This window comes from Pseudoliparis swirei, chromosome 24, assembly GCF_029220125.1.
Source record: "Pseudoliparis swirei isolate HS2019 ecotype Mariana Trench chromosome 24, NWPU_hadal_v1, whole genome shotgun sequence".
NCBI lineage: Eukaryota > Metazoa > Chordata > Actinopteri > Perciformes > Liparidae > Pseudoliparis > Pseudoliparis swirei.
In genome coordinates this window covers 8,435,846-8,463,622 of record NC_079411.1, presented here as the reverse complement: position 1 = coordinate 8,463,622, position 27,777 = coordinate 8,435,846, and the positions used below count along the sequence as shown (strand labels likewise).

The 27,777-nt window shown below is 40.8% G+C and overlaps 1 protein-coding gene and 1 long non-coding RNA gene across 3 annotated transcripts; both read right to left on the bottom strand.

Annotated features, from left to right (window-relative positions):
• Positions 1-1,519: 1,519 nt before the first annotated feature.
• Positions 1,520-22,514, bottom strand: galnt7 (UDP-N-acetyl-alpha-D-galactosamine: polypeptide N-acetylgalactosaminyltransferase 7). Of its 2 annotated transcripts, none has more exons than XM_056410083.1 (15): positions 22,052-22,514; positions 21,124-21,232; positions 19,896-20,214; positions 15,545-15,711; positions 14,400-14,530; positions 13,556-13,635; positions 12,151-12,333; positions 9,756-9,873; positions 9,525-9,647; positions 8,621-8,736; positions 7,837-7,939; positions 7,638-7,736; positions 5,481-5,609; positions 5,246-5,276; positions 1,520-4,099 (listed from the first exon to the last, which is right to left on the bottom strand). In XM_056410083.1, exons 1-15 carry the CDS (start codon positions 22,172-22,174, stop codon positions 3,993-3,995), a joined length of 1,938 nt encoding a protein of 645 aa, XP_056266058.1. In that variant the 5' UTR covers positions 22,175-22,514; the 3' UTR covers positions 1,520-3,992. The 2 variants fall into 2 exon arrangements, with proteins under 2 accessions (XP_056266058.1, XP_056266057.1); XM_056410082.1 differs by lacking the exon at positions 12,151-12,333 and adding an exon at positions 11,714-11,896 and having other exon boundaries at positions 22,052-22,492.
• Positions 22,515-23,520: 1,006 nt separating this feature from the next.
• LOC130190172 (uncharacterized) lies at positions 23,521-26,773 on the bottom strand. The gene is made up of 2 exons (XR_008830923.1): positions 26,536-26,773; positions 23,521-24,199 (listed from the first exon to the last, which is right to left on the bottom strand). It is a non-coding gene; the product is annotated as an uncharacterized LOC130190172 (long non-coding RNA).
• Between the last annotated feature and the right edge of the window lie 1,004 nt (positions 26,774-27,777).

Here is a 27,777-nt window from a genome sequence, read left to right as displayed (position 1 = left end):
TTTTGCCGGGAGGTTTGACAGCAATATAAACCCCTCAGGCTCCATTCAAAATGTGGGTTGTTGGTTGAGAGTTTGGAGGGTTTAGAGAAAAAGATAGTTTGGAGAGTTAGGAGAGTGAGGAGAGAAGGATAGGTGATAAGATGGAACTGTTGAGAAACTGTTATTTCTGAATAAAAATGAATAAAATGTCCCCTGTCCTGTAGCCTACATCACTGTCCAAGTTACACAACCATATTCAGTCCCCTCTTCCTAGTTACACAAGCACTTTCACTGTCCTCTGCCTGCTTAAGCCCATGCCATTTTCCTAAAGTGACATAATAACATTATTACACAACCTGCCATATCATATGATACTACCATTTTGGGAAAATGTACACACAGAATACATTCAAAAAATATGTTATTATGCACATATGTGATAATTTATGTACAGAAATGATTTGGTCATACATTTTTGTAATTCATAGTCATTCCCAACAGCCATAACAGATACAAAAATTCAATGCATCACATTATGTGGTTCAGATTCAGCTGCCTGTGATTATACACTTGGCCAGTAGGTGGTGTCGTGTGCACATGAAGCTTCAAGAAATGAACCCTTTCTCGAACCAATTGGCTGAAGTGGTTCGATGCCTCATGAGGCTTCATCTCACCATCACTACCAAATCCTACCAAACTGACTCCAGATCAGCACGTACACGCCGACACACCTGCGCACACAGTTGAGCCCCCCCCCCCCCGTCGACAACGCTCGCAGTGGGTCACTTTCCTATCTCAGGGGGGCATCATGAAGGAGTTATGGGCATATTTTGAGTTCTGATATTGGGCTGGTTTTTGGGCTGGTATTATTGGCCATTGGGCTGGTTTTGGGCTGGTTTTGATTGGCCATTGGGCTTGTTTTGTCACACAGACCTGGCAACCCTATCTGTAACAAGCATGACTTTCACATCGGGACAGAATGCAGTTGTATTCTGTATCTTTAAAACTGGTGTAATAAAAAGTGTCTTCACTAATACTTTTGATAAATAATTGAGGACTGAAGCTCATAAGTGTGGTTTAGAATGATCAATAGATTCATTGTGAGAGACTCAGACTACACACAAATTGAGGGAATAGAGCAGGGGCTGAAAGGTCAAGTAGCCCAGCACAATACATGTTAAAAAATAAAAAAAGGTTCAATATAAAAGCTCTCTTTATCAACTGCAAGTTGAATCATAGAACAGATGACCAAATAGCATGGCACTTTTAATGTTATTTCCTATGCAGCAAAAAATGTAAAAAGAAAAATTAAAGTGTGCCTAATGTGCAGAGTATACTACTTGCATTTGAAAAACATTCCTCGGGGTGCCAGACCTCACTGTCAACATTAGGGCTATTTTGCTGTTTTGTTGCATTACAAACAAAATATTACATTCTTTGTATATTTTTTTATGATTTGGGTTGATGGTTAGGACTTTCTATGAACAGCATGACGCCTCTACAGCACCATTTCCTGAAAATCAAAGAGGGAACACAGTGGTAGTAGTAAAAATCTGGTATTTTATTTGCTCAATCAGCCCATATTATTACATTTCAGCTATAAGTTAGATATTTACAATATCATTCAAAGCCCTTTGACAAAATGCACCATGATCGTCTTTACAAATCAATCTATTTACATTGTACAAAACATTGCATACATGTTCATCCATACACCAAACCCTCTTTCCCTTGCAAAAGCAAATAATAAAACTCACACACATTTGTTATTTTCCATAACATACGTTTTGTATTTCTCACTGGTTTCATTCCCTACCAAAAACCCAATATATATATTTTCATTTGCGCACAGGCAGTTACTCACAGACAACTGTTCAGCTACTGAATTACTCAAGACTGTCAGTCAGTTCGGTTGACAGTTCAAAAGACCTCATTCAGTCAGATCACTGTGTGCTCTCCTTGAAATGTTCATGTTTCTCAAAAGCATTGTAGTGTCTGTGGAAGTTGATGAAATTAAATTCAAGGTAATGGAAATATCAACAGAAGTAAATAAATACCAATTGAATTGAACAAAAAACAAAAAATACTTTTATTCAAGCATTTTAAAGCATATTATAGGTGTCATGGCTCCAGACATAGAACACCAGGACAGGACCTTGATAATAGTTTTAGAAAAAACACCGCTTGTTGCTTTATGTAGGAGAATACAATGGTGCTTGTTTTGTTTTCTTCTTACTATATTTTATGTCCTGGTCAGGCTTTTGATATGGTCTGGGGAATTTAATTATGCTTCTTCATTAACAAATGTAAGCCTGTTTTGTTAGCTTCAGGCTAGAGATGGCCCTGTAATACAGGATACAAAACAAATCATTTCACAGACTCTGGAGCGTAAACGTAAAGGGAAAAAAATACAATTGAATATTATAATATTTCAGTGTCTAGCCTATTGAACATTTGCCAATAAGAGCTTTACATAAATCTCACTGCTGAAATTGGCCCAACAGGACAGAGCACAAAAATGCTAAAAGTTTGTCATCTTTATTTCTTTCTGTGTAATTCCAATTATTGTTGAGGGTAAATGCAGTCGATTCCACAGTTCCTGCGACATTGACGGAGAATACAGAAACTGTGACGTAGTTGGAGGCAAGAAAGAACTACAGGCTGCTTTCTGGGGATGCCAGCATTTTTTTTATGATGCCGCTCATCAACTGAACTTCCTAAATCTGTTGCAAGTTCCATTATTAAAATAAAGTTTTAAAAAAATTAAACAAAAATGTGTCCTTATTCTCTAAGCTTGTGTTGGAAATTAACTGTTTCCAAGTGCAGAGGACGTTATGGACGAGGCTACATATTACAGAGTTTACCTCGACTTGGATATGCAGCCGGATTTATTCGAGGGAGAGGATACGACAGAAGAAATGCAGCGTAGAGAAGCTGAGGCTGCAGGGAGAGAATATGGCTGCTATAATCTGATCTGCCAGGAGCAAACACCAACTGCTGGTGCCTTTGCATAAAATTACCCTCCCATGCCAACAGAAATGGTCTTCTTTTGCTGTAATAATGTTAGCGTGGGTTAGATGTTGTCCCTCAAACCCAAGACTGTGTGTATTACTATGTATGAGAGAAACTCAGACTAGAGAACCTCAGCATTCTGAAGATAAACTGGTCGAGACACCCAAGACCAGCAGAGGAGGAGAACTCGGGAGAACTCCCAATTCTTGATCAATATAGCATGCACCGGGGAACTTATTGCTTCAATCAACTACATTTTCTATCAACATTGATTGGACATCCATATGTAAGGTGCAGGATTTCCCCTTGAAAGCCCAAAAGCCTTCTTAACCTGACTTGTAGACAAAAGCAAGCATGGTGCCAGCCAGCATATGTGCCAAACACTTGATTAAAACACCTTTAGTGAATCCTCTACAAATAAAAAGGACTCTTTAGTCGGTGAACTAATCAGTTTAGCTAACAGTTGATGAAAAGGTCTCATAAGAGCATGACGGTTCAAAAGTGATATATTTCATAAATTAATGGAGTGGTTTAGAAAAGACCTGAGAGCCCAAAAGAACAGATAGAGAGAAACGGTGTAAACAAAACCGCTCTGAAGGATAGAAACAGACGGACAGAGCCCAACATGTTTCCAGTTCAGTGTTAGTCCAACAAGTCATTCGGAGGACCAGTAGTGTCAGAAAGTTCTTCTGCTGAAAGCTGGAGTGTCTATGTGTTTGTATAATGCATGACCATATAGACCAACAATACTAACCAACAGTTTTGGGTTGAAACTGTTCAGAGTCAATACTCAGTATCTTTAAATTGTACCAGTTTGACTTCATCGTGTTGGAGGTGACACTGATGCCAATATCAAAAACATATTTTCATTAAAAGGACAGTGTTAGTTTGATATATCTGTCAATGTGAAGTATGGATTTATTTCTTGGTGTGTGTGTGTGTGTGTGTGTGTGTGTGTGTGTGTGTGTGTGTATGTCCTCATACAGTCAGTTGTTAAGTCTTCAAACAGCCACGATGTTGTTCATCTCCCATTTCTGAGTAGTTTTATCGTTGTCACAGTCTGATATGAAGACTTTGTGGAGCAGGTCGGAGCGGTCAAGACATTGTCCTGTTGGGATCAGACATATCATTACTATTAATGCTTGTTACAGGATTTGAGAAGCCCCTCCTTAAATTCAAGGGGGTTGATGGTCCAATATATATCAGAAAAATGCCTTCAAAAGGCCCAAAATCATGTGTCTAATGACGTTTGAGGTACTGCTTTGCTTTGTCATTGAACACGAGAGAGGTTTGATGATCATGTGTACAGATTATGCATATCATTACTCAAACTCACACTGCATTTAGATAAATTGGTTTTAAAGTTGTTACACAAACACCTTAAGGTATGTCATGGTATTTCTGTTGGAGGATGGGACCTACGCCTCCAACAACGCTGTACATCGGATAAGGGTTATCAGCTGTAACCCACGAATAAGTGCAGTGCAGAGCAGCAACCATGTGCTTCTCAGGTAGACTTTACTGCACTATATATTCACAGTGACAATAGTGGTTTGCTGCTATATTAATGTATTTGGAATTTAGCACCTGTTCTGGGTTTTTTGCCACCCCAACTTCCGATGTGATCTTTCTAAGTGATTCAACTATACAATTATAATAATGCAATTTGGTTTCATCAAGATAAATTATGCTAGGCAATTTCTTCAAACAAACAAATAAACAAACGTATTTGTTACCTTACAATGGTTATTAGATAGTAAAAAACGTAACACACACATCAAGTACCTGCAAACTGTAAACCCCACTGGAAATTAATTTAGTATCAATAACTACAAACACAAATATATTAAACTTGAAAAAACTCAGAAACAACGCTAAATATTCCTACAATATATATTCTTGTTGTATGTCTGACACTGATATCTGTTAATATCAGCTAATTTTGGCCAATATCATCATTAGTTAAAGAGGCTTAGCAGCCATCTAGTGTTTGCTGCATGCTCTTTCTGATCAGATCACAGTACTTATGTACAAACCAAAGCAAAATACGAAAGACAACACTAGTCGTGTGACACCATTAGTGACTGATAGTTTATTAGAGTGTGTGCAGGCTACTGTAGAAGTTTGATAACACTTTATTAAAATGAAGGCTTCCGAATCCTTTCCATTTATGATGATTGTCCACGGTGACAATGCCTCATTATGAGAAATATGTGAAATCTGTAGTCTGTGTTAAAGAAGTGCAGATATTTACCTGTTATCATATGAGTAAACCGATGGAGATCCTGGAAAAAGAGAGAGTGAGTGAATTCTTCTTCATTCCAATACTTTGTATTTTCGAACTAGTCTGTCTCACATTCATCAGTGTGCTCTCATCCCATCCTGTTTGTTCACACTAGTGAGTAGTGCAAGGTCAAATAAAAGCACTGAAGAGATGTTAAGTTTTGATGAGTAGAGTGTGTTTCTGTGTCTATGTGTGTGTTTCTCACCTTGAAGTATGTCCACTCATTGTGCTGATTCTGATCACAATGTGTGACGATGACAGCTGAGTTATCACCTCCTCTCGTCAGGCACTGGTCATACTGCATCAACTGGTTGGCTTCATTGATACGAAACAACTACACAAACAAATGCACACATACACGCACACACACATTTTACACTGCAGTAATAAACATATCACAGAATCAAGTGAAAAGTACTGTCATTTAAAACCATGTCTGACCAAAACAACTACTACTACTGTACAATAATTTGTTTTGAGAGTTAATACCAAGAAAGAAAAATGCAAAAGCTGATTTAATGGCAGGTTAAGATATGGCCAGAATAAGAAAAACGACTTCTGTTAATAAGTTTTGCTTGTTTTTGTAATAAAACTGTTTTATAGGTTGACCCATCCACATCCACATATTAAGATATATATGGAAGTATACGTCCTTAGAATTTAGTACATCTCTAAATGTATACAATATTGCTATAGACTTTGAAATTGTACCATTTATATATTGATACCTGCAAACTCATGAGGGGTGAAAAAGGAGGTGACAACGGGGGGGACGGACTTTTTTTACGGTCATTTTATTGTTCTGACCACAAATCTAAATAATGATAATATAAACAACTTAAGAACAAAAGGTCCTCCGCTCTGACTAAGCCCTATAATAATAGTAATAACAAATATACATTGTCATTAAATATAATATGGTTAATGTCATTCATGAACCAAATTCCTTTTTTGAGGTCTGTTCTGCCTCTACCTGGTTGTCACGATACTAAAATTATAACTTCAATACGACACCTGCCATAAATATCATGATACCCGATACAATACCATACAAACAATATGGTACCATAAATACGAGACTGGTATATTTATCTATAATAGTAATAAATAAAACATCTGTATGATTCACTTTTTACCAACTTTTTCAACACTTAACAAATGGCAGTAATATTAGTATTAGCCTACAGCCAGATATGAATGAAACTACATGGAGCTATCATAGCATTGATTATACACTATGAGGCCGTTAGTCTGTATCTGACCAGATGATACACAGTTCCTTCAGTAGGAGCAGCTGTAGAGTTACAGAACTTTACAGACTGTCTACATTGTTGACAAAGTACATAAACATTTCACTTCTGGAATCTTATTTTTTGTTTTTTAAGCCGAAGACCATCTGAAAAGCTCCGCCACTTTACTCGCTGCGCATTGCGTGCAGACAGCATTTAACGGAGCGGAGCAGCACGTGCGCTCTGATCACATGCTCTTTTAATGAAGTATCGATACTAAAAATATGCAAAATCATATCGTTTTTAACGTAAGGATAACTTGTTAGTATCGATACACCGTGCAACGTGACAGCAGTAGATGTAGCGGGCTGACATTCAAGCTAACCCAAAGCCCCCAAACGCTGTAGACATCTGAACGCTGATTGGCTAAGACTCGACACGTCCCAATCAACGATGTTTTATTGCGAAGAGCGCCACATCTTTTATGGAACCAGCTTCCACCTTCAGTCCGGGAGGCAGACACAGTCACCTCATTTAAGAGTATACTTAAGACTTTCCTCTTTGACAGAGCTTATATTTAGGGCTGAATCAGGTTTGCCCTGGTCCAGCCCGATGTGAGGTTCTGGGACAGGGATGTCTATATGTACAGATTGTAAAGCACTCCGAGACAAATTTGTAATTTGTGAAAATGGGCTATACAAATAAACTGAATTGAATTGAATTGAATCACATTTTCTCCGCGTCCCACTGCAATCTCAACGGCAGTGGACCAGTTGACCCGCCCCCCACCCCAAAACAAAAACTCTTCCGATCTACACGATTCACGTGGATGACCTATTTTAATTTCAAAACGGTGAATTTCACAGAAAGGTAACAAGTTTGCAGGTATGTATGTTCAATATGTTGGCTCCATGTTACTTTAAGATAAAAAATGACCCATGGGGATATTGTCTGAAATGTTATTGTCACAGAATTCAATATTCCCCTCAAATTTTTGGGGATTTCCAAAAACCATGAATTTTCTTTTCTTTATATTAAGAGATACTGTTTTACCATCAAGTCAATATTTGATCAATTCTAACTCCTTTTCAAACATTTTCCTGAGCAAAATAAGTATGCGTGTGTTTTATTACCTGGTTGCCCCCCATCCTGTGGCACGGTCCTATTTCCACATTGCCCCCATTGGTGTGCCCCATACTGTCAATACAGTAACTTGTCTCAAAGCCTCGAATCTACACAGACAGGATATGCACATACAACACCTTAAGACACAGTACTTCACAAAATGAAAGAAATATAAACGTGTGTGTGTGTGTGTTTGTGTGTGCCTACCTCTCCCCATTCTACATTTTTAGGAGGCAGCGGATAATACATTGGAATGTCATACGCTATTTCCTCCATGAACCACTTGAAGCTCTTGCATCGATGCTCCTCCCTGACAAAATAATTCAGCCAACAAACAGTATATAAAGTCTTGGCTGTACAACATCATTGCAGGTTGTGTAATAAATGTAAATGAAAACTAAATTATGCAAGCAACGTCAACAACATGTGCCATCGATTTGCAATGCTTATGTTTAGAAAATGTAGCAAAAACAAAGAAACGTTATACAAAGCGCTGCCACTTGATTAAAATACGTTTTGCTTCACTGATTGCTTTGCAGCCCTTTTGCAGCACTTGGACGTTGACAATGGCAACTCCCACCCTTTGATCCATTAGCCAATAGTTTTGAAATTCGGTTCAAAATTATCAAATGAGACCTGTTCTAGGTTGAATATTTTAGTGTTTGCCTTTTGGACAGGATACAGTAGTGTTGAAACATAAGTAAATGTTCATAATTAAAAGCTGCAAATCAATCACGGAGGTCCAGTACTTATTTTCTCTAGAAGTTTGCTCTAAATCAGATAAATCGGTGGGATTTTCTATCAGCGTGATATCTCGATTTTTAAACTTTTGTCTAGAACAGCCTAGAAATTAGACAGTGTACTTTAAGGGGGGTAACTCGTGGTAGAATGAGAAATTAAGTGTTAGCCAGTGAGACAAAAGAATAAATGTCTAATAATAATAATAATAATAATACAAAGTATGCATATTTAGCTTGTATGTTTGTTATACCTGAAGCGTTTAAGGTCACTGATGTCTCCGTAGGCTAGAGTGAGAGTTTCAGGACGGCTGGCGTAGAAGTAGTCCTTATAGTCATCCCACCATGTCTCCACAACACGGACATAGTTCTGTAGACACACATATATTCTACTTAATATGGCATAAATCATATTTTTTCATTCTGAACTATAATGTTATGCTGATTTTATCTGCTGTAATAACTAAATAAATCTAATAGGTGTAATTATAAAAAATAATATATAGCAAGTATTGTTGGGAAGAACGGACATCATACAACATTTTAACGTACACTTGATTTGTGCTACACTGGTTCTAAAACCGCACACCTGGGTCCAGATGGATAAACAATGCATATGCACCCAAAAATGACATTCACCACAAAAACTGGGATTTATAATGGAAGAATGTGAAGTGAGAAGGTGTGCACCTCACTCAGACACATATGCTTTTCTACTAAAGCAATACGGCTGATATGATAACATGGAGACAACTAAGACGGAATATAATAATATTAATTGTTTACTTGGGTCGATAACCATTTTTACTGACTGTGCGATTTCATTGCAGTCTACACAAAGATCTGTAAAATGCCGATCAGAGTTACATGTATAAACTTCTTTACATTGAAGGTATCATGTTAATTATCCCGTTTATTAGCTTTACAAGTTATCCTATTTTGATCCAGAAAGTCTGTTTTGATAAGAGCGCTGTAAACCTTATAACCAATTACCTTTCTGACTTTAAATGATTGTTAGGTCAAAAGACGAGTAAAGCAGGTACAGGTTGAATGCCATATTTGCAAATCTAATAAAACAAATGCATGTCCACATTTATGTCTTGGGGTTTTTCAGTTTTAGTCATGAATCGACACAGATCAAAGCATGGACCACTCTACCTTCAGAGTGGGTGACGATCCAACATGTGCAGGTGGAGGATTGCCTTGCCATCCCGGAAGTCTATAGATATGTCCGATACGAGAACACGGTACAAAAAGCAGCTGGCCACCACACTGCCAGATCTACATCAAAAGACAAATAATTATATATATATCTATACAAATAAAGGTGAATATTGGTAATGCTTAAAAGGTCTCAGTCTGTTTAAAATTGGCCTCTTCCATGTCTACCTTGAATGATATTTCAAAATTCTCTCCTCCCCATATCTGCAGTCCCGGGTCATACAAACCCAGCTCAAAGAAGAAGTCTCTCTCTATAGCAAAGAGACCACCCGCCATTGCTGGAGACCTGCAGGTATAAAGACAGACAGACACATCCAGAAACAGACACATGCTCAAACTGGTGCATCCCTAGCCAACATTCCATTCAATTCAGTCAAGAAAATTTGAAGAAAACTTTTGAAATGTCAAAAAAAGACAAATAAATGCACATTTCTATAAAATGGTTTCCAGCAAATAAACATGGCTAAATTGTAGTTTTGTCAGAAGTTGCCGCTATATGACAAATGGCTGTCATCCACCAGTGGAAGAAGTTGAAGTTGTGAACCAGAAACAAAACAAGTCGGATAGGGCATTTGCACGATAGAAAAATGTAGAGGTCTTTGAGTATTAGTTTCAATTGGGCAAGTTTGACATGTTCTTTTATGTTAACTAGTATTGACATTGTTTCATGCTGTCCGGAGACAAAGATAAATATTCACACAATAAAAAAAGAATTTAAGACACCGATGGCAGAAACAGCCAATCAGTTATGAGAGTTAGATGTTTTCTATACTTTATAAGGAACTTTTTTTTTTAATGCAACCGTTTTATCGAATTTTGACATTTTCATAATGTTTCTAATGCGCTACTTCAAAATACGCGCAAAGATATGTAAATAGAACACTGCTACTGTGTAAAACTGAGTTACACATAATACAGTTAATTTCGGTGGAAACGTTGGCATCGAAATTGCTTTTAATTAAAGGTGTGGAAATCTATATTCAGAGCATGTCTATGATTGAGGGAATAATCTTCACATGGCTCTCCACATGGCAAACGCTGAACTGATCAGCACGAAGAGTGTGATCAGCAGAAACAATGTTGACAGAGCCAACCGTGTTTACCTGTGGAGGAAACAGATGGTGGGTGACCAGGACTTTAACTTCCGTGTCTGCTCAGGGCGAAATTACTTCACTTGCCTTGAGATAGCGAATACTTGTTTGGTGCTATATTAATGCCCTGAATATAACATTTAGCACCTTTAAAGCGCACTAGGTTACAGTATTAATAACAACACAGATCACAACAGATCAGACTGACAGAGGAACAAATATAAGAACAAAAAGTAAGCAAAGTGGAGGAAAAAAGACTGACAAGACAAATGAATGAAAGTGATTGGGAAACGATGGGGGTGATGTTGCCCCCGTCCGAACCCGATTCACACCAGAAGTTCCCCTGTAGACCCAACAAAATGTCCCAACACAAACTCATCAACTCCTCTGCTTTTAGATTCAGACCCAATCATTTCTCACTGAAGACCATGCTGTAGAGGAAGTCACAGACTCCCCAAAACAGGAATTGATTTGCTAAATTAGCCTAAATGACTGGAGTTACAGCAAAAACATCACAAAGTCAAATTTGGAATAGACGCCATACAAGAGTAAATTCCAATAAATTAAACAAACGGGGATAAACATTGAAGCACAGGCAGTCAGTGGACAGAACAGTAGTAAGCTACGACCCATCAGATAAATTAGATTGTTTGGGTTTAGTTAGTTTTGAAATGCAGTAAGGGTTAGACTCATTATATATTTGATATATTTAAAGTTTTCCAAATGTAAATATTTAAAGAGATTTGGTATTAGATAACAGATGGTGGTACCCATGCACCATGGTACATTTGAGTAGTTCTACTGACTTGAGTGGGTTCTCTGTATTTTCATCCCTATGGTTTAAGATTAGCATATCTTCTCAAACTAAAATTAAGAAATGTCCCCCTGGAGATGAATAGATATATATAGGCTATCTATCTATCCATCTATGCTAGTTGAGGTATCATTAGCACCTGTCAAGGTTAGTTGGAATATGTTTGTTTTCTGTGTTGATGACACTGTCCCGATTAGTCGATAGAGATAGTTTTTCTGTACCTATATGGCTCAGTCTGAGTCTTTCTGCGTTTTTTTTCTGCTTCTCCCAGAGGAACTCTCTTCCAGAGCATGCTCCAATCCCAGGCTCCTCTAGCGAAGCCGTCCTTATCTCCTCCACCCTGGGGCTCGATGGTGAACTTCTGGCCGTGGATGGAGTCGATTAGAGGCACGGTACACACCGTTCTGACAGAGTTGGGGTGGGGTCATGCATACAGGATACATGGGGGAAGAGGTGGTGTAGATGAAGGGAAACAAACGGGCAAATACGGACAGCAGTGCCAGTAAAAGACACAAAGACATTGGGTGCGGTGTCAGAGACCAAGACAGAGCGAGACACAGTGGAAAATAGGTGAAAACAGGTGGGATGAAAGGATGGGAGATGGAAAAAACAAACAGAACAGGGATGAGTGTTAGCATGCTGGCTGCGGTGAATGTACCGGTAGGGCTGGGTGGTATGCTTTCTCTGGGCCTTCTCTCTCTGGCTAAGTGGTACTCTCTTCCAGAGCAGGCTCCAATCCCATGCTCCTCTAGCCAGGCCGTCCTCATCTCCACCTTGCTGGGGCTCCATAGTGTACTCATTACCATCTATATAGTCTATCAGTGGTACTGTACATACTGTCCTACACACACACACACACACACACACACACACACACACACACACACACACACACACACACACACACACACACACACACACACACACACACACACACACACACACACACACACACACACACACACACACACACACACACACACACACACACACACACACCACACACACGTGAATTCCTTGCCATGCCCTGTTCAATATGTTGAAGGGAAATCCCATATTCTGATAGTCTGGGAATTCTATCCTTTTCAAAATACTTGTTGGAATTTAGCCATCCAAAATCAACATGTTCATTGCAATCAGAAAACAATTGCTCTTCAACTTGCTGCCCTTTCTACACACAAAGGGGGACTCGCAACTCCTCCAGATTTTACAGTCCTGTGGCTCACACACAGTGAAACCTATTGTAGAAGTTAAGCAACAGGAAATGCATGACACATTAAGAATCATATAATCATTCCTGGAATGTGCAAGATTCATACACAGTACATACAGCCTGAACAGCTGGTGCAGATGCAGCACTGAATTATGTAGTATTGATAGATAATGAAAAGCGGAGTGATCTCTAGTGTGTGTCTTTACAGGGAGATGCTTATTTGTACCTGTGGCCAGACCCTTCTGATGCATAAATATACTATATGCATGGTACAGAATCCTGCAGCAACAGTGCTTTAGTACACAGTTGCGGCTGAAAGCAGAAGCAGATTTAATGCAGTGAAACAACTGGAACAACTGATGGACATGTACACATCTGTCAAATACAAGCAACCCATAAATATCTACCAGTGGATCAGGACAGAAAAGAAACTCAGTGATAATTATGTATTTGAAGGAGCTGTCCACAGTGCACCTTTGGTTTAGAAGACATGAAAGATCACAGAACTGAATATTCAAGTACGAATATCAAAAGAGGACATGAAAAATTATGTGGTGTGTAAAAGCTTCCATGTGCATGTCTGCAAGCACCAACAGTGGATTACTGAAAACCTGTATAAAGAAATGGTCGCATAAAAATGCTTGAAGAATGTTTCCTATATAGACTATGACATACTGCTGACCATGAAAAGTAGAAAATGTATAAGATGTGCTGTAAAGGTAAGTTGTGGTTTAATGGCTAGACTGCAATTGAGTAATGAATAATCTTTGATGGATATTGTTCTTTATAAAGTCACAAGTCACTAGCAGTCATTATCATGTGTGTGACGCTCAACAGATGAGTTGGTTACCTGTCTTTTGAAATGGGAGCGACCAATGGAGGATACCAGTTGATTCCAACCTCACAATGAGCATCCAGGTAGATCAGCACCTAGAAAACACAATTAAATCTTAACCCTTGTGTTGCCTTCGGGTCAATTTGACCCGATTCAATGTTTCACCCTCCTGTCGCCTTCGGGTCAATATGACCCGATTCAATGTTTAACCCTCCTGTTACCTTTATATTTACTAACATATTTTACCCTTGAGGTCAATATGACCCCAGCTATTAAAATCTCCAGAAAATTATTAGAATTAATATTGTTTTCCAAGTTTAAGTGTGAGGTACGTTATGTTTGTTTGTTGACTCCCGAAAGAACACCGACATTAAACATTGAATCGGGTCAAAATGACCCGAAGGCAACACAAGGGTTAAGTAAAGAGGTACAAATTAAACGTCAAAGTATGGTTTACATTGTGCACTACAATGTCATTTGCAAGTGCCTTCATCATTTCAAGTGTTTGATTGTAAAAAGAAATGTTATTTTTATAATAATAATGGATTCTATAGGCACTCTTCAGCCAAGAATATCAGAGTGCCACAGAGCCAGTACATTGTTAAAACTAACTATAATAAAAAAATAAAAAAATATTTGACACAAGTCATGAAACTCAACTCAAAGACATAAATGCCTTCCTGAATAAAAAGGTTTTTAGGCCAGTCTTAAAAGAGTCCAGTGTCTGTGTTGCCTTTAGGTGGTCAGGGAGACTGTTCCATAAGTGGGGCGCTGCTGAGCAAAAGGCCCGGTCGTTTGACAAGTAAACTACTCACACACTAGTGACAGTAGAAGCAGCAGAAGCATGATGATCCGATACCTGTCCTTTGTTGGCTTTGTTGGCTCCAATACTCCTGGCCTGGATCAGTCCTTCTCTCTTCTCATTTCTGAAGAGTTTTACAAGACCGTTCCATTGCTTGATGTACTCCTCCAAACGCTCCTTCAGATGAGCTACACAAACACACACACACACACACATGCAATACCATTATAATTTACTTTGTTAACAACTAAGGGAGGTACTTGTTTGACTCCTGATAATATATGTTTTTTAATAGCAGAGCTCTGTCCTCTTTGAACAGGATCAACTCTGCTCTTCCCACCACTAGGGTGGCTCAGTGGTTAGCACTGTCGCCTCACAGCAAGAAGGCCCTGGGTTCGAATCCTGGTCGTCCCGGTCATTCCAGGTCCTTTCTGTGTGGAGTTTGCATGTTCTCCTCGTGTCTGCGTGGGTTTACTCCGGGTACTCCGGTTTCCCCCACCATCATAAAGACATGCACCGCAGCCTCACCCCGGTTCGTATGGATGTGAATGAATGTTGGTGGTGGTCGGAGGGGCCGTAGGTGCTGATTGGCAGCCACGCTTCCGTCAGTCTGCCCCAGGGCAGCTGTGGCTACTGATGTAGCTTACCACCACCGGTATGACTGTGTGTGTGTGTATGACTACTGGACTCTGTTAAGTGACTTCGGGTGCCTTGAGAAGCACTACATAAAATAAATGATTATTATATTAACCACACTGCCTGTTAGAGTTACACAACATCCACAACCGTTTGGTTTCTGTCAATAAAGCAGCAACACACTCTACTCTGGATGATAAGATGAAGGATTTTGTTTGTGTTAAAGCAATGTGAGAAACTGGAAATTTAACGAGAGTATGAATCTCATGCTCCATTTGAATGGCAGCCCTAGATCGCTTCATGGAATGGCAACAACATAGTTAACACCTAATGATCTTCCTTCTTGGGGAACAGAATTAAACACATGTTGCTTTTGCATCGTGCAACAATCACAATTGGTTAATAACTAGAAAAATATGACTTATTAAGACAGCTATTCAGTCAGACACCAGTACTAAGGGAACTCTCCTAAATGTCATTACTTATTTGTGTGCTTTGATGCTGAATTATTCAAGAGATAATCACAATACAACTACAATCATATACAGTGAGGAAAGTGAACCCACCTTTGTTGCTGAAGTCATCTATCATAACTATCTCAGCCAGGTATTTCCTGGGAGTCCTCTTGATGATACTGTGGATTGTTCTCATCAATGTCGACCAGCCTTCATTATGGAAGACTATCACCACACTGGAGGTCATCAGTCTGTCATCATAGTGCCAGTCCTTACACCTAGAGAGGTGGACAAGAGTGCCAAATCAGTTGGACTCATTAATTACTGGTTCCCATTAGGAATGTTGCCGTTTTCAACTTCATGTCACTCATAGGATGTGTGGGGGCGTGTCCAAAGTGAGTGAAAATAGTCATTTAATGCAGTGTAACAATGTGTGCATGTGTTAGTGGAGAGATGTATGGGTAGTGAGATGTGTTTTATGTTGTATTCTGTTCTTTATCAGTTGTGATTTAGAGTTGCATGTCATGAAAAAGGTATTAGGGGTGTAATATGAAGCTACTATTGCATCTGTTTCTGTATCCGCTTATGTTACACAAATATTTGAATAATACTGTAAATAGGTGGGGCTTATATTGGGAGTCGTTAGAAATTGTCTGATCTACTTAATTGTGCATTAAAAGGCATAGTTTGGGTGGGGTTTTATGAGGCTCTTATCCATTGTCTGTATATTACCCCATTTGGAGAAAGATATATTTGTACCTCCTAAAAATGTTCTAAAAATCTTTAACCGTTTAAGTGTAAACTATAGAATATTTTCCTTGCTTTATCTTGCCGTCAGATAGCTCTTTGTAACACCCGGTTCTGTTTCTCCTGTGTTCCGTGTCTCCTATGTTCCGTGTCTCCTATGTCTTAATTGTTTAATTCCCTGCACCTGCCCTCAGCCAATCTTGTCTCGTTACTGACTTCCACGAACATCGATGTTGGCCGTTGTATGATAATCTGTAGGTCCTCCATTCTGACACCAAGTCAGTGATCGGGCCCTATAATAATAGTAATATTGTGGATAATATGGTCATTCATGAACCAACTTCCTTTTTTGTTGTTGGTGTGAACAAGTCTTCAAGTCTTGTGCTCTGCTGTTCCTTGAGTCTGTTCTGCCTCTACCTGGTTGTCATGATCTTCTATACCAGGGGTGGCCAACCCGCGGCTCGCGAGCAGCATGCGGCTCTTTGCCTGGTGTCATGCGGCTCTTACGTTCATATCTAAGTTTGTGTTTTTTTGTATGTGCGTGTTCGCTTCGCTTGAGTTCAATACGGTATTTTTCGTCAAACGCGCATGCGTGAGATGAAAAAAACGCAAAGTTTCCCAGTAGGGCACGGGTCTCAAACTCGTGGGCCAAACGCGGAAAGACCACATCCGAATGTCGAGCGGGCCGTTCTACGGAATGAAAGTGTCCGAAAATCAAACACTGCACTTACGCCATGAACGCCGCATTATGGGCAGCTGGATGTCCCGCACTATGGCTAAAGTAGTTTACGGTGACGCTTTCTCCAGCCGCCCTCAATTCAGCGGACACGGTGTAAGAGCAGCGTTGCGGGAGAACCGCATCCGAATGTCGAACACTCTCTTCGGCTAAAGTGGTTTATTGGTGGGCGTTTGATTACTCCAGCCCCCCATAATGCGGCATTCATGGCGCAAGTGCACCGTTCGATTTTCGGACACCTGTTCTGATTGACACCATGTGAAGGAATTGCTTCGAGTGGCAACAACGGAATTAAGCCAGATTTGAAGAGGATTGTTCAAGGCAAGGAATCCCATAAGTCCCACTAAGCAACTTAGTGGGACTTAGTAAAAGAAAAACGCTATTGTAAATTATTCTATTTTTGTTTGTGGACTTGGTTGAACTGAGATAATGTGTGTTTGTGTGTGTGTGTGTGAGACAGTGTACACAATGTTCATTGTTGAACATGACAGACCTGTTGTCTTAGTACTGTAGGAGTCCATTTCTGTCATTATCATGTTGGTGTGTGACATTTACAACAAATCTGGCTGATCAGAGGTGTGTGTGTGCGTGTGCGCGCGCACACATATGTGTATGATGTGGCTCTTTGCGGTGACACAGTAAAAAATGTGGCTCTTAGTCTCTGACTGGTTGGCCACCCCTGTTCTATACCATACCTGCCATAAATATCATGATACTGACACAATACCATAAAAACAGTATACCATAAATACGATACTGGTATATTTATCTATAATAGAAATAAATAAAATATCTGTATGGTTCACTTTTTACCAACTTTTTCCAACACTTAACAAATGGCAGTAATATTAGTATTAATACAGCCAGATATGAATGAAATGACATGGAGCCATCATAGCATTGATTATACACTATGAGGCCGTTCTGTATCTGGCAAGAGGATACAGAGTTCATCAGGATGAGCAGCTGTAGAGTTACAGAACTTTACAGACTGAACTTAAACATTTCACTTCTGGCATCTTTTTTTATTTTTATTTTTAAAGCCGAAAATTCCACCACTTAATGCCCCTCGCTGTGAGCGCTGCGCAGTGTGCGCAGACAGCTTGACACGGAGCAGCGCGTGCGCTCTGATCGCTCTTTTAATTAAGTATCGATACTAAAAATATGCTAAATCACATCGTTTTTAACGTACGGGTACTTTGTTAGCATCGCTACACCGTGCAGCGTGACAGCAGCAGAAGTAGCGGCTAACATTCAAGCTAACCTAAACCACCAAACGCTGAAGACATCTTGACGCTGATTGGCCGAGACGCGACACGTCCCATCAAAGATGTTCTATTGCGAAGAGCACCACTCCACATTTTCTCCGTGTCCCACTCCAATCTCATAAACGCCGGCCGGCCAATTGACCCCCCCCCTACCCCAAAACAAAAACTCTACGGATCTACACGATTCACGTAAGTCACCTATTTTGGTTTCAAAATGGCGAATTTCGCCGAAAGGTGAGGGATTCTCATGCCTGATGTAAGAGTCGGCTGAGTTGACGCAGTGATTCAACTCGGGGGACGGGGATGCCGCTCGGTGCGTGAGGATCACCTCGTGGACCTCTCACTCTGCGGCCCTCGCCGGGCGCATTTTCTCCGTTGCGATGCGCCGCGATTGAAACGTCTCTGATAGTTCTCGCAGATGTTTCGTCATCTGATCGGCCGTTTTGAGAACGCCGATCAAAACCGATAATGGGAATATCGGCCGATCAGATCGGTGCATCCCTACCCGGTACCCCAGCTACCCATCCCTGTACTCCGGCGCGCCTTTCGCCTGGTGGTCGCCCGCCGGCCCACCCCCCAGACTGCTTCTGCCATGCCCTTTGTCCCTCCGCCGGCTCCCCTCCACCCACCCTTGTTGATCCTTTGGGACGTCTGGTATCTGTCCCTTAAGAAGGGGGTACTGTAACACCCGGTTCTGTTTCTCCTGTGTTCCGTGTCTCCTATGTCTCCTCTGTGTCTTCTCTGTCTTAATTGTTTAATTCCCTGCACCTACCCTCAGCCACTCTTGTCTCGTTACTGTCTGATGTCGTACACCTGTTTCCCCCCCCTATATATTGTGTCAGTCTTTCCCTTGTCTGCTGTCGGATTGTCGTCTCTAGTTCTGTGTCTTTTTCCCGTCGTCCTGTCTGTCGTATCTGATCCTGCCTGCTTCGACCCTGCCTGCCTGCCTGCCCTGACCGACGATCCTCTGCCTGCCCCTTTTGGACCTTGTTTTTTTGTAAACTGTTTTCAATTCAAAAAGGAAGAAACCTGTGTACAGAAGGACAGATTTAGAGTTAAAATACATTCAATGAATATGACAGAGTGTATGAATAGTTCATAGTAGGCATATTCCACGATTAAAGAGTGCTTTTTTGTTATTTATATTGCGTCCAGCCTGTCTCTCTGCGCCTGAGCCTCACCCCATCACAAAAACCTGGCACTCTTTCGGACAGCGAACTGAAACTAAAACTTATCTATGCTCGACTTTGAAGCCACAAACTCCGTTAACGGCAATCAAATGAAAAACAGTCCTCTTGTAATAGAATGTGATAAACAATAAAAGATATTGGTGAAATACATTGTCAGCCTTTGTTGAAAGAAAGCAAACATGGTTCATTTGTCATGTTGTAATGTCGAGGACTGGTTTGGCAATGTGTAATCTACGTCCGTCAAACCGGTTAAAGGGAGATTGTTTCGTGGGGTGTGTACGACTCACTCCGTCTGTGTGCTTGTTTGCTCAATCAAGTGTTTGGGTTGGTTTCATTTTATGTTAAAACTTGGACTGTTAGTGTTATTTCATCTAGATTTGAGAGAGATCATCACTGTTCCTACAAGTGTGGTGGTAAATTATTATGAACATAAATTATGACAAATTAGGATAAACTGCAAATTGGTCAAGTGGTGCTGTAACAGTGGCTGAATTGTAGTCATTATGAACAGCAGTACTCACTCTTCATGGCGTATATCCTTGATGGATCTGTCCAGTGAAATCATGTCACTAGCTACCATGTTGAAACCAAACTCTTTGATGGAACTCTGGACAGCATCTTTGTACTCGGGACCCAGGACAAAAGGTATGGCTACCTCTCCAGGACCGCCGAGGACCCCCGGAGGCTCAGGTTCCTTGGGCTCAAAGTTTCCCAAGATACCTTTCTTCAGAACGGGGCTGGTGTAGGCTTGTGTGTGGGGCTTGAATGTCACATACTGCTGCTGGATCACCTGTTTTTGGTTTAGCTGCTGGTCAGGATTATGGGGATGTTTGGCCCCACCTGGAGATGACAACCAGACACCAAAAGATTACAAGATACAATGACAAACAAGTGCTAATAAAACTGTACCTAATGTTATTTACTTATAATACGACAAAGGATATAATGCAATACCTGTTTTACCTCATATGGGCTAAAGTATCAAACATAAGATCTAAAAAGTACTAGGTATTTCCCCATGCTAAAATCACGTACAACAGCCATCCTTTTAAAATAATTTATAAGGCCATTGATTTTTTTTAAATGACATCAATGCTTTTTTTCAAAACCTGGAGATGACCTGTAATGGTGTTTCTGGGATTTTTTGAAGGACCTCATTACAGATGTTGCTTTGATCCCAATCCATTTTGGTTACTTGATTTGTATTATTATCAGTTGCTAGGGCTGCAACTGCTATTTAAATGTGATATAAATAAACATTTTAATTGTTTTATCAGTTTTATGTCATCCAATACCCCCAAATTGCCTCCTAGCTGACAATTTCAAATATCAAAACATTAACATTGGGCAGGTAAAATATTTGGAGATTTTGGGGCAATGGTGGATAAACACTGTTGACATGCAATTACAAAATTGCATTGTATTGACTCTTTCATTTGAGTTGCCTTCATATAATGATATCTCTGAACTTTTGAAAATATGTAAAATTATAAAAGTACAACAGATCTTTGTTAGACCTTGAGTGTACAAATCATAAACATATGTAAATGTAACAGTTTACGGAATTATTCTTGGTTCTGTGTTCACTAGCCTGCATTTAGTCTCTTAAATATCTTTGAAACAGGGTTTACCAGTAAAACTACCTTGCAAACACAGCAGTGCCTGCTTAATAAAAGATTGAGTCCTCTTCTAGAGAATGTAGAAGCTGGGTTTGTTTATGGGATGTTTAGAAATGGAACTGTTCCTCACCATTTTTGAGTCTGATGGAGTTAAGGTCAACCTCCACCCCTTCTACATGAGGCCAGGGCACCACAGGCTTAAACTGATCAGCTAGGTCTCTTTTGGGCAGTACATCATCCTGTATGGAGGATACAACATTGCACAGAAGGAAAATAATCAACATTACATCAGAGAAGAATAATGGTGGTTGAACGTGCTGGGATAAAGAAATGAACTAGCTAGTAAAACAATATTATCAAACAGCTAAGTGTATCACTCGGGAAGATTAATTAAAGCTGGTAAGAGCCTATCACAATTAATCGCTAACAGATAAATCCAGTCTATATTGTGATATGTGGGTTTGTCATTAGCAAGTACCCCAGAATAAAAAGTAGGCTACCCCAAATATGCGCCCAATGTTCCCCTAACAATAACAATAGGGCACTCTCGCACCGACAAGTCGCTTGGACCCTCATAAAACATATATTCCTGTTAGTTCCACCTCAACGAGGCATGACACTAATAAGGTGACATATACGGATATGTATCCGGGTGATTTGGGAATACAGAGTTAGTGTGAATAGTAACACGTTAATAGAGGTACTTTACTCGTATTAAACGTCGGGTGTAACTGTTCCGTTCCGTTACATACAAATGTGTAAAATTACTCCAGAAGCAAAGAGTATCGAGGCAGCGAAGTTATAGTCAGGAACAAATCTCTAGAACAACCAAAGTTCGTAGAGCTAACCAAACAGCTAAATTAATGCATTTCGGTGATGTTTTTACTATTGAAGAACCAAAATCTGCTCAGGTGATTATCAGTCACCATCCTTGTTACTTATTTCGCATAGCTAACGTTACGTTACGTGATGTGGTGGGTTGGAGTTAAGCTAGAACGGGAAATTGTTCCATGCACTTCCCGGTTGGACACTTCAGTGGGTTACTGTTGTCAACTCACCCGTTTTTCAAAGGGGTTTTCATCGTTGGGTTTCGGCGACAGAGAAGACCAGAGTACCAACAATCCAAGAAATGTCCCAATGAAAAGCAAACTCCGTATAATAAATCCAACTTTCAGCCTCATTTTAGAAGCTCTTCCAGGCTGTAAACTAAGCTAAAATAGCTAGATTAACGCTAGCTGCTAACGTTACTGTCCCTATCGAGGCTAACCGTCTGGCAGGATAGCCAGCGAACAACGAATAACGCTAGTTTGCAACGAGACTGGCACAAATTCGAAAGGCGGTGGTGCTTTCCGCTAAAATGCTTCTTTGTATTCCGTCAGGCTGATGGAAACTGCTCGTTCCCGGTTCTTAACGCCGTGTCCTTCTTGACAGTTGGTTTCTCTGACCTGCTATCGCTTAGAGACAGCGAGTGCGCTGTGCGGTTACTAACCGTGGCAAGTCTGTGGCAAGCGTCAGTCGGGTGTCAAGACAGCAGCAAGCGAACAGCACTCGTTGGGCACCCCTGGGATGTTAATGCAAACGTATTTTGGATGTTAATGAAAATGTATTTTGCCGTTTCTTATTGACACTTTATGACAGGTGTAACTGTTGAATAATAATTATATAAATGTAATTAAGAATAAGTTGCCAAGCTGAGTGGGTGGAGCCACATTTCCGAGGAACACCAATTGTTGTAACGACAGGTCAGCTGCCGTAAATCAGTTGTGTCTACTACCGCGCACTTAACGAAGTGCACTGCAATGCAGTGCACTGCATTGCAGTGTACTGCGTCGCTGATGAAGTGCTGTCTCAAATGGAACACTTAACCGTTCACCACTTGGCGGAAGTGACGGACGCAAATCTGTTCACGGCACCCACGAAATTAAGACAGGAGTGACGTATGCAAATCTGCTTGCGATACCCTAACCCTTAAAGTGACCAAATGAATGCACTTCTTGCCCTCTTGTTGCCCCTTGTTTACCTTTCTCCACCCCATGTGGAAACTGCGATACCTCCACAATCGCGGCAGGAGCCTCCGCCTTCTGGCTGAAGTCGAGATGGTATATGTAAATTTAATTGTGTGATTTTGCCTTACCTTCACAGCATAGCTTCATGTAGTAGTTGCAATTAAATTCTCCTCGCTAGGTATGCTAAATTCTCAATTATCTTTGTCAGAAGTAGCCTTCTTCTTTGCAATCCACATACACACCATATGGAAATAAAACATGACAAATCTGTACATGTTTGTCCCTAGATTCAATTAGTTTTAAGAATTATCCACTGAAATGATAGTCATCATCTGCTTGAATTCACACAGTAATAGGCCTACTTTGACTGACTGTACTTTTATACACATCTCTGTTGTAGTGAAGTTCACCCTGATACAGGAATCAATTAGCAATTGAACACACAGGCATATTAATTTGTTGTTACAAACATGCATCAATTCTAATATAAATCAGAAAACGCAATAAAAGACTACAAAACCTCAATGACAACATTTTATTGATAAAATTACTTACATATTAATATAATCTTCCCTTCCCCTCCCCTCCCCACACACTCTACAGCAGCCACCCAGTCCCAGGCGGTGCTGCCGTATCAATGTTGCAATGCCACTGCTGGCGTTGTATTGTGATGGCCACAGTGACATGAGGGTGGACTTCAGGCTCACCGAGAGTCATTCAACGCCCTCATGGCTGTGCTGGGCACTGACTGACCACGGTTGGGGCCCCGAGATCTCCTGTCTAGTTTTTATTTTTGGCTTGCCAGCGCCACCTCCTATCGGGTGGTGGCCAGGGCCTCGACAGGCCCGGGCTCAGTGCATGATGCCAGGGTCCTGAATAACAGCCCCATCTTCTATGAGCAGTCATCCCCTCCACCAGGATACTGTATCCTTGGGGATGGTGGCTCCCCCTACCTGTCCCAACCCATCTGCCTCATGACCCCCTTCAGGCAGCCTGTCCGCAACCACCTCCAAGCTACAACTGCTGCCTGTCAAAGGCGAGGTGTGTTGTGTTGTGGAGAGGTCCTTCGGGATACTGAAGACGCGATGGCGGTCCATCTTCTTAAAGGCCCTGGAGGTGGATGTGAGGTGCCAGAGGTCATTGGAGCCAGATGTCGGGAGGGCAGCAGAGGTCCAGCACCAGCACCTCCAGGAAACGTCTCTGGGGCAGGAAACAGAAATAGGATAGCCATTCAGTGCTCTGTCCCAGACCACGATTACATTTAAATTAATACATACACGACATTAAAAAAACAACACACGATGATTGAAAGCTACAATTATTTCTAGAAGGACAAGCTTAGATAGCTATCGTAACGGTATTAATTATCGGGCGGCGTGTGTGCAAACGCTCGCGGTGTCATGTTAACCCGTTATTAAACTGAGCATACAGGGCTCCAGACTGCGACCAAATGGTCGCATTTTGCGCCTAAAATTAGACACAGTGCGAGTAAATTTTTCATCAACTCGCGCATGCGCGGCCAGTAAATTAGCAGATTTTTTTTTTTTTTATTAAATATTTTTGTTGCTGACAAACTTGTTAGCGGTAATGCCTGAATGACCTGGTTTGCTAACCGACATTAACTCCAGAAGAAGAAAGGAGACGAAAACCGAAGAAGAAGGCAGGCCTGTGTGTGTGTGTGTGGGGGGGGGCTAATGTGTGAAAAGAGGCGCACCGCAGCGGAGACACAACGAGGGCGAGGGCCGCAGAGTGAGAGGTCAGAGGGGATCCTCACCACCGAGCGGCGTCCCCGTCCCCCGAGTTGAATCTCTGGGTCAACTCAGCCGACTCTCACATGTCTGAGCCGCTATAGACTGATGCTCACGCTAAACACATTCCATCGGGAGCGCGCGAGGATTTTGATAAAGTTAGCGGAAGGATTTAAGTGACAACATCCGGTTTTGCAAAGTTAGCGGAAAGAACCACGTGAAACAACATCCGTTTATCAAAATAAGATGTCGACAAATCATATACGAACATATAAAAGTAAACAATGAACTGATGTTGTATCTTTATAAATCGTTTCTGAGATTTAGCTTAAATTATGCTAACATTCAAACATTTTTACTGGACCAAGGAAGAGTTTATAAAAATTAGTCAGTCTTTTGTATGTTAAGAAAAGTCCTGTATATAGATTTCCCCAAGAGTTCCAGGAAATGAATGATGCAGATGTGTTCCATACATATCTGAAATCCCCTACAATAGCAATCAAACAATTTTAATGTATCAATTAGGATATTTTTCAAAGTAAAAGTCCGAAATGTTTAAAGAAATCGGTAATTTCTTTAATGTTTGAGTTGCTTTATATATGTATTTCCTCATAGTCCTCATAGCAATAATGCTACACAATAAATAGAATGCTTCAATCGACACCGTGATCGGTGATCGGTATTATCGGATCGGCAGATACTGATTTCAGTGATCGGTGATCGGTATTATCGGTGATCGGCAGATACTGATTTCAGTGATCGGTGATCGGCACCAAAAACCTGATCGTGCATCTCTAGAAACCAACAAATGTTTTGATTGGCCACATCGAAATGCAACATGCACATGCTCACGGTATGTTTTCCCTTAAAATATGTTTGAACTCAATACAGTAACTTCTGAAGAGTTCTCTGTTGTGAATGTTTTGCAGTTCGTGAAGGCAAACAGGCATAAGATTGTATATTGTCAAATTATTTATCAGTAATACAGTAAAAATGATGGGAAAACTTTGCAAGTCGATTTATAGTGTGTCAGGGTTTTTCCTGCAGAGAAAATTGGGCGCGCGCCTAAGCCGTTTTCCCGAGCGCCTAAGGCAAAAAAAAGGATGAAAATTACAGAGTGGCGGGTGGAGATTTCACCCTGTTCTAATGGTAGGGGAAACACTGGAGTTGATAAGCGTGTCTTCTTGTCTGATCAATACACAACTGTGAGGTGCGTGAATGGACCGAGCGGCCAGCTGCTGATCACTCACTCAACAGCTCGACCTGCATGAATAGACGGTGCGCGCATAGCGCGCAAACATTTTTTTTGGGGAGCACCGAAGACCCATTTTGACCCAGGAAAAACCCTGTAAGTGCGCCCCTAAATTTTCTGCTTGCGCCCCTAAAATTTTAAGTTAGGGGCCACTGTGCTCCTAGTAAAAAAAGTTAGTCTGGAGCCCTGGCATATCCATTGTTAATCCATTATTAAAATTGCTATTTCGATTGGTTAACAGAACAGCCGTTGTTTAACACTGTCCGATGACTGACATAGCTATCTGTCGTCGGACTTGCCGCTGGAGCAAGCGCCTGGAGCCCGCCACCTGCCCCGGCTCGTCAAGCGAAAAGTGTCCGATAAAAGTGCACCTTCGTCGGACTGGCCGGGTGGTGGATTACCCAGCTAGCTTATCATAACTGCCATGCAGATCCAATGGCATCTAATGCTACCTAGGTATGCTCACTAATCTGAGAATGGCATGTTAGTAGTACATTGTAATACCAGTACAATGTGTAATAACCGCTGATACTTACATTTACGGTCTGTAGCTTCGTGGACTACCGCTTGTGCTGTCCGCCATTGTTTTAGAAATAAAATGAAAAGCTGGCGAAAGGGCTCCTCCTCTTCCGGTACGTAGCCAAGATGGCGGCCGCTTAGTGCGAGTAGTGTCCATCGTTTTACACTACATTTTTTGCCTGTTTGCAGTGCACCATCCGGGTACTTTCAGTGCACTGAATTCTGCTGGATTTTTCAGTGGCGCACTTCGAACACTGAAAGTCAGTGCTCGAAGTGCTCAAGTGCGGGGTAGTAGACACAGACAGATTCTCTTGATTTCCCACCATATTATGTGTCTCAGGACACAGGAATTACAAGTTTCATGACATTTTCATGAATACCTGATGCTTTCATCACTTTACTGCCTCAAAGCTGTATGTTCTTGTTTTTATGTGCTTAAACTGATTTCCAGCCTGCACAGAGACAAAACTGGATGTTCCTAAAGAAGACAGATTCTCTTGATTTTCCACCATATTATGTGTCTCAGGACACACAATTTACAAGTTTCATGATATTTTCATGAATACCTGATGCTTTCATCACTTTACTGCCTCAAAGCTGTATGTTCTTGTTTTTATGTGCTTAAACTGATTTCCAGCCTGCACAGAGACAAAAACTGGATGTTCCTAAAGAAGACAGATTCTCTTGATTTTCCACCATATTATGTGTCTCAGGACACACAATTTACAAGTTTCATGATATTTTCATGAATACCTGATGCGTTCATCACTTTACTGCCTCAAAGCTGCATGTTCTTGTTTTTATGCGCTTAAACTGATTTCCAGCCTGCACAGAGACAAAAACTGGATGTTCCTAAAGAAGACAGATTCTCTTGATTTTCCACCATATTATGTGTCTCAGGACACACAATTTACAAGTTTCATGATATTTTCATGAATACCTGATGCTTTCATCACTTTACTGCCTCAAAACTGTATGTTCTTGTTTTCATGCCTCTTAAACTGATTTCCAGCCTGCACAGAGACTAAAACTGGATGTTCCTAAAGAAGACAGATTCTCTTGATTTTCCACCATATTATGTGTCTCAGGACACAGGAATTACAAGTTTCATGACATTTTCATGAATACCTGATGCTTTCATCACTTTACTGCCTCAAAGCTGTATGTTCTTGTTTTTATGCGCTTAAACTGATTTCCAGCCTGCACAGAGACTAAAACTGGATGTTCCTAAAGAAGACAGATTCTCTTGATTTTCCACC

Coding starts and splice junctions, on each gene's coding strand:
- galnt7 (XM_056410083.1), bottom strand. CDS start 22,174: ATGAGGCTGAAAGTTGGATTTATTATACGGAGTTTGCTTTTCATTGGG. Junction 15,712..19,895: donor AAGGATATACGCCATGAAGA/GTGAGTACTGCT, acceptor CCACCTCTCTAG/GTGTAAGGACTGGCACTATG. Junction 5,277..5,480: donor ATGAGTGGACATACTTCAAG/GTGAGAAACACA, acceptor CTCTTTTTCCAG/GATCTCCATCGGTTTACTCA.